This window comes from Artemia sp. Qi Xiang Cuo, chromosome 7, assembly GCF_049724085.1.
Source record: "Artemia sp. Qi Xiang Cuo chromosome 7, ASM4972408v1, whole genome shotgun sequence".
Lineage (NCBI taxonomy): Eukaryota > Metazoa > Arthropoda > Branchiopoda > Anostraca > Artemiidae > Artemia > Artemia sp. Qi Xiang Cuo.
In genome coordinates, this window is record NC_142800.1 from 70095952 (window position 1) to 70112701 (window position 16750).

At 34.8% G+C, this 16750-nt stretch overlaps 1 protein-coding gene across 2 annotated transcripts in view; it reads left to right on the forward strand.

Moving 5' to 3' along the window:
• Positions 1-16750, forward strand: part of LOC148950645 (uncharacterized) — a 122099-nt gene that overhangs the window by 66619 nt on the left and 38730 nt on the right. For both annotated transcript variants that reach the window (XM_089091683.1, XM_089091682.1), the window contains 2 exons: positions 6722-7028; positions 14210-14378. In XM_089091683.1, the coding sequence (XP_088947809.1) occupies positions 6722-7028; positions 14210-14378 (476 nt within the window). The remainder of the gene's footprint in view (positions 1-6721; positions 7029-14209; positions 14379-16750) is intronic.

Here is a 16750-nt window from a genome sequence, read left to right on the forward strand (position 1 = left end):
AATCAAGTTCTCGGAAATTCACTTCCCCCTCGAGTCCTAGATCAATAACATTGTTCCCGTTAGAATTCAATGCGCATGTGCAACCTTCGTTCCGGAGTTATTACACATAGAAACATCAAATAAATCGACCTTGGAAAAAGAGGTCATTGACCCCATTAACCACGTGTTCTCCCTAATGACTCTATGCCCATATATGGAGCCCTGTCAGTATTCTATGCCCATATAAGGAGCCCTGTCACGATCAATAGGGGCCATTCTACTACTATTGTTTCGGTTATTCTTAGAATTAAAAGTTTATTTCGAAAAGAAATTTATGGTAATTTCGAAAAAGAGCCTGAAACACCTTGAAAATGGTGCCAAATCGAAATAAAAAGTACTCCATTGGAATCAGCATGGTTCAAGACCTTTTGTAGGATAATTACAGTCCCCCACCTAAAACACCAAGGAAAATGACTTTTTTGCATGGGTAGCACTGATCTGTCTCCTTTTTTTCTTTTATTTTTTTAGCAGGGCTAGGGGTTGGTCAGAGCATTATAGAGAGGTGTGGAGTAGCTCATTCGAAAGGGAATTAAACTTGTAAGTGCCCTTTTAAGTGACCAAAAGGATTGGAGGGCAAACATCCCTCCTCCCTCCAGGCCCCCTTTCCCAAACTAGTCCGATAAAAATTTTGAAATAGCCATTTTGTTTATCATAGTTCAATGGTCAAATATATATGGTTTTGATGATGATATGGCCCTTCATAGTCCCTAGGGAAGGCCTGTATGTGGTATCGGGCGTATCGATATCGAGCGTATTGGTATCGCATGTATCGTATCGGGAATATCGGTATTAGTATCCACTGCTGTTTTTTTTTCAGTAATTTTCAAGGCTCATTTTTTAAAGCATGTCCCGGCAAGGTATCATGGTTGCATCGGCAACTCCAACCTAGTAAAGAGCGAACCTCAGCCCATGTAACCAAAAGTCAAAAAACGCGTTTTGAAAAAAAAATACCTAGTGAAAAAGATTTCCATATGACACCTAATCAGGAACGTTAACAATTATTTCGGTTCGTCTTAAAAGTACAATTTTATTGCGAAAAGATATTTATGGTGATTTCGAAAAAAAACCTCAAACCACTTGAAAACGGCATCAGATTAAAATGAAGAGGGTACCATTGGAATCAACTTACAGTCCCCCTCCAAGAACAACAAGGAAAATTTGTTTTTTTGCATTGGTAGCACTGATCTGTCTCCTGTTTCTTTGTTTTTTTTTTGTTTCTTTTTTTTCAACAGGTCTATCGGTCTACCAGAACATCATAGAGAGATTCTTAATAGCTCATTCAAAAGCTATTCCTCATATTTACGCGCTTTATATAAATTATGCCCTCTGCATGTGCCATATGGCACTAAAATGGCACTTTGTGTTATTTCTGAAAGGGTGGCAAGCTACCAGAACATCGTTGACAGACCTTTTGTAACTCATATAAAAGATTTTGCACATATCTACGTCTGTCATATAAATTCTACCATCATCAGGTTCAAATGGCACTAAAAACGGCACTTTTGGTGTCGTGTCTCAAGTGGAAAAGCTGGGGCTATTGGGCTAGCAAAACTTACAAAAGTGATGTTTAATGACTCATTTGAAAGCTATTGCTCTTATATACGTGTTTTTTTTTTAAATTTTAAATTCGTAAGTGCGATATAGCACTGAAAACCTTAATGAAAATCACACCATCATATTCCGTGTATCAGAGAACCCTACTGTAGAGGTTTTAAGCTCCCATCTACAAAAATGTGGAATTTTGTATTTTTTGCCAGAAGAAAGATCACGGATGCGTGTTTATTTGTTTGTTTGTTTTTTTGTTTGTTTTTTTCAGGCGTGATCGTATCGACCCAGTTGTCCTAGAATATCGTGGGAGGGCTCATTTGAATGGAAATTGAAAGTTCTAGTGCCCTTTTTAAGTGACCAAAAAAATGGAGGGCAACTACGCCCCCTCCCACGCTCATTTTTTTCCAAAGTCACCTGATCAAAATTTTAAGATAGCCATTTTGTTCAGCATGTTCGAAAATATTATAAGTATGTCTTTTAGGATGACTTAATCCCCCGAAGTTCCCGGGAGGAGGGCTGAAAGTTATGAACTTTACTCAATGTTAACATATAGTATTGGTTATTTGGAAGTATACAGACCTTTTCAGGGGAGATTTTTCCTGGTAGTGGGGGGGGGGGTCGGGGGTTATGTGGGAGGATCTTTCCATGAAGGAAGTTTTTATGGGGGAAGGGACGTTGCTATGAAGGGGACGCCGGACTTCCCAGCATTATTTAAAAAAAGATCAGAAATTTAATATAAAAAAACAAGTATTTCAACTGCAACAGCAGCAACATCGAAACTTTAAACGAACAGAAAATATTACATGTATAATTGGGTTCACCCCGTAGTCAATACCTCGCTCTTTAAGCTAAAGATTTTTTAGTACTTTCATAAGAGCTATTTATTCTAATTAACGACCTTTGTGATTAAGCGGTCATTTTTAAAGAATTGGAACAAAATTCGAACTTTCGCTTAAAGAGCAAGGTATTGACTAGAGGGCGAACTTCGTAATAAACGTATTAAAAATATATGAATATAGAAGTTCGTTACGTAATTTAATTCGTAAGTTACGTATATTTATTACTAATAAAAACGTTCGTAAATAAAATTAAACAAGTTTCGATAAAGCCATTTAACTAAATAAAATTAAATTAATATGAAAATTTTGTTTTAATTATTCATGTACGTTGAGCCAAAATAAAAACCTGCATTTATTCAAAAACATTCAAAAATTAAATAAAAAAAAAAGTTTTTTTAACTGAAAGTAAGGAACGACATTAAAACTTAAAACGAACAGAAATTATTCCGTATATGAAAGGGGCTGTCCCCTCCTCAACGCCTCGCTCTTTACGCTAAAGTTTTTTATTGTTTTAAAAAATAAAGTTGTGATACAGAGTCAAACTTTAGCATAAAGAGCGAGGCGTTGAGGAGGGGACAGCCCCTTTCATATACGGAATAATTTCTGTTCGTTTCAAGTTTTAATGTCGCTCCTTACCTTCAGTTTAAAAAACTTGTTTTTTTAATTTAATAACTTCAAAGAAAGAAGATGCCTCGAATAGTGCCTGCTGGGAATAAGAAACCCTGCTATGAGATTCAAAACATCTTCTTCTAATTATATGAAAGGTGATCTATTGAGCTTTTGTCCTGCTTAAGTGGCTGTAACAGTACGTACGTAATTTCCTATGCTTGGTGGTTAAGCTACCTTACATTAAGCATTAACTTTCCCTTTTAAACAAGACATCAAACAGTTCGTGGTAACGAACTGTAAGTAAGGAGCGACCCGGCTCAATGGTAACCGAAACTCTAGATAACGGTATTTTGGTACAAATAGATACATCAAAAGAATCAAATTTTAATGCTGATTTCAAATATATAAGTTTTATCAAGTTTAATTCTACCCATCAAAAGGTACACGCCAGAGAAAATTTGGCCGATTTTCGAAAAAAGGGGGAAAGACCCCTTAAAAGTTATAGAACCTTAATGAAAATCACACCATCATATTCCGTGTATCAGAGAACCCTACTGTAGAGGTTTCAAGCTCCCATCTACAAAAATGTTGAATTTTGTATTTTTTGTCAGAAGAAAGATCACGGGTGCGTGGGTATTTGTTTGTTTTTTTGTTTTTTTTCCCCCAGGGGTGATCGTATCAACCGAGTTTCAGATAATATTTTGAGAGGGCTCATTAGAATGAAAATTAAAAGTTCTTGTGCCCTTTTTAAGTGACCAAAAAATGGATTGCACCTAGGCCCCCTCCCATGTTAATTTTTTTCCAGAAGTAACCTGATCAAAATTTTGAGATAGCCATTTTGTTCAGCATGTTTGAAAATATTATAAGTATGTCTTTTAGGACGACTTAATCCCCCTGAAGTTATGAACGTTATGAACTTTACCCAATGTTAACATATAGTATTGGTTATTTGGAAGTATACATACCTTTTCAGGGGAGATTTTTCCCGGTAGTGGGAGGGGGTGGGTGGGTCGGGGGTTATGTGGAAGGATCTTTCCATGAAGGAAGTTTTCATGGGAGAAGGGACATTGCTATGAAGGGGACGCCGGACTTCCCAGCATTATTTAAAAAAAGATCAGAAATTTAATATAAAAAAACAAGTATTTCATCTGCAACAGCAGCAACATCGAAACTTTAAACGAACAGAAAATATTACATATTTAATTGGGTTCACCCTGTAGTCAATGCCTCGCTCTTTAAGCCAAATATTTTTTAGTACTTTCATAAGAGCTATTTATTCTAATTAACGGCCTTTGTGATTAAGCGTTCATTTTAAAGAATTGGAACAAAATTCGAACTCTCGCTTAAAGAGCAAGGTATTGACTAGGGGGCGAACCCCCTAATAAATGTATTAAAAATATATGAATATAGAAGTTCGTTACGTAAGTTAATTCGTAAGTTACGTATATTTATTACTAATAAAAACGTTCGTAAATAAAATTAAACAAGTTTCGAAAAGCCATTTAACTAAATAAAAGTAAATTAATATGAAAATTGTGTTTTAATTATTCATGTACGGTGAGCCAAGATCAAAACCTGCATTTATTCAAAAACGATCAAAAATTAAATAAAAAAACAAGTTTTTTAAACTGAAAGTAAGGAACGACATTAAAACTTAAAACGAACAGAAATTATTCCGTATATGAAAGGGGCTGTCATTAAAGGGGCTGAAAGTAAGGAGCGACATTAAAATTTAAAACGAACAGAAATTATTCCGTATATGAAAGGGGCTGTCCCCTCCTCAACGCCTCGCTCTTTACGCTAAAGTTTGACTATGTCTCACAACTTTATTTTTTAAAACAATAAAAAACTTTAGCCTAAAGAGCGAGGCGTTGAGGGGGGACGGCCCCTTTAAAGTTTGACTTGTCTCACAACTTTATTTTTTAAAACAATAAAAAACTTTAGCGTAAAGAGTGAGGCGTTGAGGAGGGGACAGCCCCTTTCATATACGGAATAATTTCAGTTCGTTTTAAGTTTTAATGTCGCTCCTTACTTTCAGTTTAAAAAACTTGTTCTTTTTATTTAATCTCAAACCAGCATGACCTAAAAATCCGTAAACCAGTTCAATCATCGTCTAGAATCATCACAGTCATCATAAATAAACTATTAAGAAATCAATAACATGGAATAGAGTGAAAGGTTCAAGATCTGATCATGCGCGAAACACCTTCAAAGACGTAACGTAATATAAACTTATAACGCTTTCATTATGTAATATAAACTTAAGTAGCGTAAGTTTCTAGCTAGAGCTCATATTAACGTAGCACTGCCCACGTTACAGACGAATTTTGCTTCGTTTGATTGAGTAACATAGCATTAGCTGTATGTTATGCTAGTGTGAAATACTTTCATGGGTAGTACGAAAAAACCATTATTCTACTGTGACTAAAATTTCTGTCACCAACTTAAAACGTTAAATTTTTTTCTTAAGTTTAATAATCAAACCATTCCAGTTTAGTCACTTGTAGTGCAGGTGCTATTTCGTTATTTAGAATCATTACAAGAGTGTGCTTTTCCTAGCATTATAACGCGTAATTGTGATGGGGTATTCTTACTATGAAGTAAGCAAGTTACAGAAGAAAACGTTGAATTTTTTTCTTAAGTTTAATAATCAAACCATTCCAGCTTAGTCACTTGTATAGTGCATGTGCTATTTCCTTATATAGAATCATTACAAGAGTGTGCTTTTCCTAGCATTATAACGCGTAATTGTGATGGGGTATTCTTACTATGAAGTAAGCAAGTTACAGAAGAAAACGTTGAATTTTTTTCTTAAGTTTAATAATCAAACCATTTCAGTTTAGTCACTTGTAGTGCATGTGCTATTTCGTTATATAGAATCATTACAAGAGTGTGCTTTTCCTAGCATTATAACGCGTAATTGTGATGGGGTATTCTTACTATGAAGTAAGCAAGTTACAGAAGAAAACGTTGAATTTTTTTCTTAAGTTTAATAATCAAACCATTCCAGCTTAGTCACTTGTAGTGCATGTGTTATTTCGTTATATAGAATCATTACAAGAGTGTGCTTTTCCTAGCATTATAACGCGTAATTGTGATGGGGTATTCTTACTATGAAGTAAGCAAGTTACAGAAGAAAACGTTTAATTTTTTTCTTAAGTTTACTAATCAAACCATCCCAGTTTAGTCACTTGTAGTGCATGTGTTATTTCGTTATATAGAATCATTACAAGAGTGTGCTTTTCCTAGCATTATAACGCGTAATTGTGATGGGGTATTCTTACTATGAAGTAAGCGAGTTACAGAAGAAAACGTTGAATTTTTTTCTTAAGTTTATTAATCAAACTATTTCAGTTTAGTCACTTGTAGTGCATGTGTTATTTCGTTATATAGAATCATTACAAGAGTGTGCTTTTCCTAGCATTATAACGCGTAATTGTGATGGGGTATTCTTACTATGAAGTAAGCAAGTTACAGAAGAAAACGTTTAATTTTTTTCTTAAGTTTAATAATCAAACCATCTCAGTTTAGTCACTTGTAGTGCATGTGCTATTTCGTTATATAGAATCATTACAAGAGTGTGCTTTTTCTAGCATTATAACGCGTAATTGTGATGGGGTATTCTTACTATGAAGTAAGCAAGTTACAGAAGAAAACGTTGTATTTTTTTTTCTGTGTCGTTTCAGGAGAACTGGAACATTTTGTTGAGGTTGCTGAACCAACTCATTGGTTTTGTACATCAGCTATTATTCCACGTATTTCTGTCACCCATGGAATGAGAAAACTATTTGTTTTCGACACAAACAAAGACATTGGGGAAAAATACGTAACTTATGATCAACTTATGCATGCCAATGTTAATCATGATTTTTTACCTCCAAAAATTAATCTAGATGATGTTGCAACTATGCCTTTTTCCAGTGGAACAACTGGATTACCAAAAGGTGTTATGTTGACGCATAGAAACCTGGTTACAGCTTTAACACAAGCTAAGTAAGTACAATAATTTGTAATTTTTCCGTATACGCATATGGTGCTATAGCTTGGTTTCGGAACATTGACGTATACTTATTGATGTTGATTTTGCTCTAATTTGGACTTTATTTTCGGATTGTCGGATTGGATATATTGTTTTGTCCTAGGGAACTGGATGGATGAGTAGGGTCTAGACCTTGTTCAAGTGCTCATTTATTTCAGTTACTAAAGTAGGAAGACAGTTTTTTTTTTTTTTTTTTTTATGGAGTATGAACCATAGCCACTCTCCTATAGCAAAAAAAAACTTTTCTAACTAAATATTTCGGTTTTATTTTCTCTTAAAACTTAGTAAACAGAACAATGGCATTTTGGGCAATAAGAATATACCTGATTCAACACTTAAAATTAGACCTTGCAAATCTAAAAAGGATAGTAGGTCAAAGAATTAGTAAAAAATTGACTTACGAGTCAAAACTCAACATTAACAAGATATGTGAGGCGAAAATAAGGACTGGAGAATAGTAAATTTAACTATTGAGGCAAAATAAACCTCTGAAACATATAATCAAGTGAGAAGAATCAGACAAAACCAAAAGAAATAACGAAAATAATTTTGTTAACAAATTAAAAAAAAACTAAATTCAAAAGAGTATGGTTAGAAAAATACAAATTAATATCTGTTTTGCAGAATATTTTGATCTTCTTTATTTCCAGTTTTTTCCTATCCATATTAAGGACAATTCTAAATATTGATAGACATGACATTGTCAAATATCTCAAAGTGAAAAGAGACCTCTTGCTTTTTAGCTGGCTTAAATTCTTGTAGATATTTTAGGGTGTAACAAATTGTACCTAAACTCCATTGAGAAGTTTGCTTTTTATCAGGGGAATAACTTTTCTTCTTCGGCAATCTAAAATATCAGTAGAATTTTTTACTTGTACTACTTTTTTTGTTAAATTTATTAAAAATAATACATGGAAAACTCTAGTGGGATGAAGTGTGGATCGATAAAAAAATCCTTTAAAAAAGAAGCAATTTATTAGAATGGAATGAAGGCAGAAAAACATATTTGCACAAAGTCTCTCATTTTTCTTTAATATTATAAGTTTCAGACTTTTTGTTAATAGTGCTTAGTCTGCTGACGAAAATATCAGTTATGGGATCTAGGATATCCTTCCAATTATTATTTCTGCTTATTCCTTTATACATAATAATGTTTCAAACACAATCATTATTGTGGAAATGTGTAGAAGGATCATTTTTCACATTGCGGCTATTATTATTATTATCCTGAAAAGGGGGGCGGGGGGGCTATTCATCCCTAAAACTATGGTAAATATCCACAGAATACTAAGTTTTCTGCGAAGATTACACAAGCGAAGCTTTCCATCACGGTTAACTTGATCACGGTTAACCCATAGCTAGGTGGTGTTCTTTTGTATTGGTCGCGCAGCATAAAGCATTAGTTTTTGCCCATTTAACCATAGTTGCCAACTGGACATATTTTATGTTCGAAGGACATATTCCTATGTGCCGGGACACAATGACATAATAGGGCACAAAAGGGACATATTTTAGAAATTTGGGACATAAAAGGGACATATTTCGCAAATTTATGACATACAATAGAATATTTCCCAGTTGGATACATATTTTTGTAATAAAAATGTAATTTTTCACCAAATTAGTGCTAAAAATACTTATCTAGCACTAAATTTACTTAACTACTTACTTTCTACTATTTTTTTTACGTTTTATACTGTATTTTTGGGGGTTGCTTGCTCTTTCCTACAGATAACTATTTGCAAATACTCTTGATATTCTTTACAAGTTTGTATTCTATAATCTATAAACGATTTTATTTGTCCTTGCTTTTACATTACAGTCAAGATAATAGGCAACCAGGCACCTTTTTTGTTCACAATCGCTTCCAGTTTCCAATAGTCAGGCAAAAACATCCATCTATTTATCAAGTATTACTAACTGAAAATCAAAAGTTAAAAGAAAACAAATTGGATTCTTGATGATCTGGAATTAATTTTGATATAAATAGGTGTACCAAGCTGATTGTGCTGATTCCAAATATATAATATTCATTAAGTTTAATGTTACCCATCAAAGGTTATGGGTATAAAAAATTTTGCCAAATTTTTAAAAAAGGTGAAAAATACCCACTAAAACTCAAAGAATCTTAAAGAAAATCACGGCATCTGATTCAGCGTATCAGAGAACCCCACTGTAAAGGTTCCAAGCTCCTATCTATAAAAATGTGAAATTTTGTAGTGTTTGCCAGAAGAAACATCACGGATTCGTGTTTATTTGTCGTTGTTACTTTTTTTTAGGGGTGATCGTATCCAACCAATGGTACTAGAACCTCGCAAGAGGGCTCGTTCAAACAAAAATTAAAAGACCTAGTGTTCTTTTTAACTGACAAAAAAATTAGAGGACAACTAGCCCTCCTCCCACGCCCATTTTTCCTTAGTGTCATTTGATCAAAATGTTTAGATAGCCCTTTGTTCAGTAAAGTTGAAAGGTACAATAGATAAATGTTTGGAGATGACATGACCCCTCAGAACCTCTAGAGGAAGGGCCGCAAGTTTTGAAATTTGCCCATTTTTTAAATATAGTATTTGTTATAGGTAAATATACAGACATTTCTAAGGGGGGAAGGAGATCTTTTGGGGATTTATTTTCTACGGGGAGAACTTCCCGTTATGATGGAAGTTTCTGGGGTTGATCTTTTCAGGGGAAATATCACATGGGGAAAATTTGCCAGAATTCATATACAAAATTTGAGGTATTTGTCTTACTTTCTCGTTGTTGATCCCATTGTACATGTGGAGACACTTTGAGGGAATTGTCAGGAAGGAAGTTTTCAGCGAAGTTGCAATTGTCTGGGGATCTTTATGGGCGGGATTTTCCATGGGAGAATTTTTCCATGGGGGAATTATCACCAGGAGAAATTCTCCATGGGAAATTTCTGGGGGATAAACTTTCCAAGGGAAGAGGAGAGGTATTTTCCACAAAGGGATATTTACCAATGTCCTTAAAAAGGATCAGAAACTAAATGAAAACAAGTCTTTCTTCAAATATAAGTGTGCTATGGAGTATTTTTCAGCCAGAACTGTAAGAAAAAATTTTCGGGGAAGAATTTTGCAGCAGGGATGGAGTTGTCCGGGGGTAATTTCCCGGCGGAAGAATTTTCCATGGGAGGGAATTTTTCGTGGGGAAATTTTCCTCAGGGGGGTGGATTTCCTGGGATTACCTGAAAAATGATCAGAAATAAATAAAAAAAAACAATTCTTTTCTGACGAAAGTAAAGAGTGACATTAAAACTTAAAATGAACAGAAGTTATTCCGTATATGACGTGGGCTACACCCACCTCAATACCCCCTGTCTACGCTAACGTTCGACCTTTTGTGATTTTTTTTAGAACGATTCTTGAAACACAAGTGCCTTGTAATTGAATTAAAACTTTTTTTTTTAAAGTTTTGAAAAAGATTTTAGCGTGAAGAGAGGGGTATTGAGGAAGGAGCCTAATATAAGGAATAATTTCTTCTTGTTTTAAGTTTTAATGCTGCTCCTTACTTTAAGTAGATAAACTCATTTTTCATTTCATGAATGAAAGAGTGATAAAGTTACAATTTATTTTTTACTTTTAACCAAGACACATCGTAAAGACAGGGTTGTCTTTGAAACTTTGAAAGCGGATCGATTGTAAATTGAAAGCTCTAAAGCCCTTTCTAAGAATCATAAGTGATTGGAGGACTAACAGTCCCCCTCCCCCGCCCGTCATTTCCCCAAGCATGTCCAATCGAAATTTTGAGATTGGAATCTTATTCAGCATATTTGAAATGTCCAGTAATTATGTTTTTTGTGGAATGACCCCCCCCCCCAAAATATTCAGGGCAAGGGCTACGAGTTATACTAGTTCCCCATTAGTAACCTACAAGATTTCTATGGAAGGGTGGGTCTTATAAACTTTGGAGGGGGCTCACTGGATTGAAAATCAGAAGTTCTAGTGCCATTTTTAAGAGTCTGCAGTGACCAGAGGCAAACCAGTCACCCCCTCCACCCACGTCTTCTTTTCCCTAGATGCATACAGCAGAAATTTTGAGATGATAATTTTGTTAAAAATGGCCAAAGAACATATAATAATACCATCAGCGATGATAAAACCCCTAAGACCCCTCGTACAAGGGTTGTAAGTTATGTCCCTGGGGTATATAAGGTTTTATGGAATGGGTAGTCGTATAAACTTCAGATGGTGCCCATTTCATAGAAGTTTAATGCCTTTCATAAGAGTCAAAAGTGATTTGAGGACAAGCCCCCCCCCCTCCCGCGCCTATCATTTCCGAAAACCAGCATCCAATCAAAATTCGTAGACATCTTTTTTGTTCAGCATTGTTGAAAAGGTCCAGTAAATATGCCTTTGGGGATGTCACCCCCCTGATTGAAGGGCAACCCAGCTTACCTAGCGCTCTGCAACGTCGCTTGACTCCTGCATTTTTGGCTGCCTGCCAATAGATTTTGACCCTTATTAAGGAAAATATAAGTTCTCATTTGTGACTTCGTGACCTCTTTATAGTTTTCCAGAAACATTTTTTTTACATGATTTAATTGGAGCAAAAAAAAAAAAAATCAATTCTTCATACCCTTCATAGTAATGAATGGTAAGTAAATACCGATCCTGGTCAATAAAGAAAGTATGAGCCTGACTTTTGATAACATTAAATAAAAGAATCAGCTTTTTATGGTGATCCTAAATATGTATTTGTTTATTAGTAATTAGTGCAGTTATTAGTACACAATCAAATTTGTATTATTATACAAAACAACTTAATAAGGGCATTTTTGGTAAAAAAAAACATGCCGTCAAGTTTTGCTTGCATTGCAAGAGTACCCATGAGCTGATACATGAAGCCAACATAATCAGAAATGTATCGAATATCAGACATAATCAGAAAAGTGAACGGACTGCTTGGAATTTCTGTATTTTTCCCCTGAAAGGAAACTTTTTTTGTGTTTTATTATAATTTTTTTCCCAGGAGTGATTGTATTTATCTAGTTGTCATTTTGAAAAAGATTAAATATTTTACAGTTATGAAGCATAAAGGTTTCAAATATATTAGGTTTCGGTATTCAAAATTAAATTAGAATATTGAAGAAAAATTTTTTTATTTGATTTTCTTCATCTTAGTTTTAATGTTTACTTTGAACAAACTATTTTGATAATGCGTTACTTTTTATGGATACTGAGTAGTCTAAAGGGATTAAATATTTAGGTGTTTGATAACCAAGTTCAATACTTTCGATATTGTTAAAAAATATCCGTCCAGCACTTCTGCGTTGTTCAACAGAACTAAGGAGTTTGTCCATTAAGATATAGTTTTTGATGCATCTTGTAGGAAGATGCAATAAAAACTACTTTTTTATGTATCTTAATTCGTAGGAAGATGAGCCTTCGCCTCCCACAAGTTGTTTTTCACTTTTTGCATGTTTTTATGACTTTTGTGCTTTCGAACTAGTTCATTCTCTATGGATGTACTAAATGAATCTTTTTCGTTTTCATTATATTCGATGTTAACTGACCACATTGAAAGAGGTTTTCAAGTCGTAAAAAAACTAGTTTCTGAAATTTCAAGATGGACATATTATGGACATATTATAGACAAAATATGGACATAATTTGGCTGAAAAGACACATTTTTGGATGCTCAAGGGACATATTCATTGACCAAAAAGTTGGCAACTTTGCATATAACGCCAAGATCCAGTGAAGCTTATGACACAGACGGTTAATTCACAATCATTCAAAAGCTATATGGCCGTTTTTTCACTCATCATTATGCCAAGATCTTACGTCTTTTGTCAAAAAACGCTTAAAAATGAAAAATTTTAACTAAGATCTTACATGTTTTATCGTTTTTATGCAAATGTCTTTCATCATTCTGCTCTGATCAGCGGTCTGAGAACAATGATGAGTATATTATCAAAGTTCTCTCATCATTGTTCTAAACGGCAGAAAAATGGCGTTCTTCACACTTTTTGCTAAAATCAGTGAGCTGTAAGGTCTTAGAACAAAGATGAGTGAAAAAACGATAATCTTTGCAGAAAGATGCAAGATCTTAGATGTAAGATCTTAGTGCTAAAAAAACGGGCCTTATTTTTCCAGCATCCGTTTTTGAAGCAGCTCAGGTCGTTGGTTTTTGCAAATGATATGTCATACATTAACAATCGGATACATCATTTTAATCACTTCATCGTTTTGCGTATTGTGCCTAGCCAAATTCTAAGCTATCGGTTCCCCTAACAGTTTGTGGTAAGGAACTGTAAGTAAGAAGCGACTCGGCGAATAGTAACCGAAACTCTTAAGGACGGAATTTTGATAGCAATTGAATTGGATTGGATCAAAAAATTTGGTTTTTCTTGATGATTCCAAATATATAAAATTCACTAAATTGAATTGAATAAAAATAATTGTTTTTTCTTGATGATTCCAAATATATGAAATTCACTCAATTTAATATTTCCCCTAAAAAGTCAAGCGATCTTAATAGAAATCACACCGTCAGATTCAACATATTATAGAACCCTATTGTAGATGTTTAAAGCTCCTATCTGCAAAAATGTAGAATTTTATCACTTTTGCCGGAAGATAGATCACAGATACGTGCTTTTTTTTCCAGGAGTGATCTTATCGAACCTAGATGGTCAAAAGAGGGCTCATTCGAACAGAAATAAAAAGCTGTAGTGTCCTTTTTAAGTTACCAGAAGGATTGAAGGGCAACTTGGCCCCCTCCCACGCCCTTTTTCCCCAAAGACATCTAATCAAAATGTTATGTTGGCCGTTTGATTCAGCATAATTGAAAGATCCAATAACTATGCCTTTGGGGATGACTTGGCTCACCGTAGTCCCTGGGGAACGAGCTGTAAGTTACGCAATTCGCCCATTGTTCACATTGGGAAATGTACGGAATTTTTCTGGGGACATGTACGGGGGGCTTTTTTGCTGGGAGCGGAATTTTCAACGTGGAGAATCTTCGATGGAGAGGAAACTATCTAAGAGGAATAGTGAACTTTAAATAGCGAGATCGATCTAGTTAAAATAGTTTTGCCTGGATCAAAATGATGGATTTTCTTATCGTGACTTTTTATATTTGTATTATTATAATCTACTAAATCTTTTGTTTCCAGGTCATGGCTTCATGATCTTAATAAAGGTGATATATGTGTTGGATTTCTGCCACTGTTTCACCAGTATGGACTGATGCTGTCTTTCTACTGCTTAATGAGAGGAGTAAAGCTTATCTTAATGCCCAGATTTTCGTTGACTAACTTACTAGAGTACATTCAGAAATTTAAGGTAGGCAAATATTACAATTTATGTGCATGATAGGTGAAGCTATTTGGAACTATGGTTCTATTGAAATATTATGAGAGTGATTAGTTTGCTGGGTATCTCTTTAGAATCCAGAATTAGAAGCTAATGTTATTCTATAGAATTTGAGAGAAAACCAACAGGCCTTATGCTAGTTTCCAAGTTCTGGGCAAGTTTAGTGCCAATTTCAGTCAAATAAAATAATTCTATTCTTTCCAATCAAGAAAAAGAAATTGTTTCAGGGTTTGAATAAATCAAAAAAAAAATTGTTTAAGCTTAAGAATAAAAAGTGTTGTAGAAGATAATAATAATACTATACCCAATTTATTGCTTTTGTTGCCCTGATTTTCCATTTTTACTGAATCTGAGACCTAAAGACGAGTTACTGAGTTCTTAGTCTGATGTACAAGATTGTGAGCCTTAGTTGAATCTGTTGTAAATTTTTAATAGACCACAGGACCAACTCTCAAAATAGTCAACTAACCGAAACATTTTTACTTTTTTGTTTTATTTTTAGAAATTTAGAAATGTCAAGGTTCTTATGAATCAGTGTTTTGGGAAAAATAGTCAGTGTTTACATTTTTTTCATACAACATCCGTTTTATATTATTCTTTAAATCCTTTTAAGATCAAGGTGTAGGTTACGGGCTTCTTTCAAAATAATATAGCTCAATTCGTAGTAATGGCAAGCCTATTTTGACTTAGAATCAACCCAAGCTTACGCACATCATCGGAGCAATGTGCACCCCACCTAAATAAATCTTGTTTTCCTTTGCTTTGCTTTGATTTTGATCTTTTTGCTTTGATTTGGGTCTTTTTGATTTGATTTGTTTTTTCTTCTTGTTTTGATCTTTTTGCTTTGATTCTCACTTCCAAAAAACCAAGACAAAGATAGAGGACAAATCAGTGTCATGCAAAAAGTGATATTCCTTGTTGTTCAAGTCGGGGGCTGTAACTTTCCTGTACGGGCTTTTCGGCAATAGTGATTCCAATGGTAAAGTTTTCATTTTGACTGGACACCCATGTCTATTGGTGGTTTTCAGGCTAGCTTTCGAAATTCCGAGATATTAGTTGTCACAATAAACTCTAACCCTTAATATTAAATTGAACTCGTAGTTAACATTCCTGAATTACCTTCAAAGGGCAATTATTAAAAAAATTTGATTTTCTCGCTGTTCTCAAATGTGCAAAATTTAGGAAGTTTAAAGCAATGGCTCCAGGACCAGTGCAGGACGGGACTAACATGTCTATTCAAGTCTACACAAAAAGCGCTTACGTTTCCTTATTCCTTCCTTATTCCTTAAGCGATCAAGAATTCTCTGGATCATCCAGTTGAATGGAGGCCTTGTGCAATCCTGGGCCCATCTTGATCACAACATGGTCAGTACTTGGCGATGTAACTCTATCAACAAGAGTCAAAATCCTGCACAAACAATCTCAAGCCTATTACCTCCGACTCTTTATATATTCATGCCTACAGATATTAGGCTACTATGGGGAGGCAGCCCATTGTAGATAAATCAGCTAGGAAGAGATTTTCTGCCCGAAAACGTCCGTTAAAACACATCAAACCCATAAGAATTATTCGGTAACCAGAATCCAGGGCAAATGCTGTATCCTTTACTACGCTACAACTTCCTCGATGGGTGCCACTTCTCAAAGTCACCTTGCAGCAAGTAAGTCATTACCTTCCTCGGCGTGAGGCTTAGCTATGTCTACACTCTTTTACCACGTTAAGGTGCGCTGGCGGTTTTCCTATGCTACCTAGGGATGAAGGGTCGAGCTTCGCCTCCTAGAACTTTACCCCCACGGCAGAAATTTTCAGGCTTAGCTTTCCCCTTGCTCTCACCTTGAGTCAGCACCTCATCTTATATCTTCCAAGAATTTGATAAAGACGGTTGATCTAATTAAATCGAAGAATACTTTTTAGAGAGGAAATAGCAAGTTTTACTGCGTTTTTTATAGATTGGAAGTTGGGTCAGCAAAGCTTATCTTTTTACCCTGGGGTCTCGGGGTTTAAAATTAAAAGTCCAGATAGTTATTCCTTTGAGAAAGATGGAAATATACAAAACTGTGTTTCTGGAGAAAAACTTATAGTTATCAAATAGTTCGTGGTAACGAACTGTAAGTAAGGAGCGACCCGGCTCAATGGTAACCGAAAATCTAAAAACGGAATTTTGGTACCAATAGATACATCAAAAGAATCAGATTTTAATTCTGATTTCAAATATATAAGTTTCATCAAGTTTAATCTTACCTATCAAAAGTTAAGCGCCTGATAAAATTTGGCTGATTTTCGAAAAAAGGGGAGAGGATCCCCTAAAAGTTATAGAACCTTAATGAAATTCACACCATCA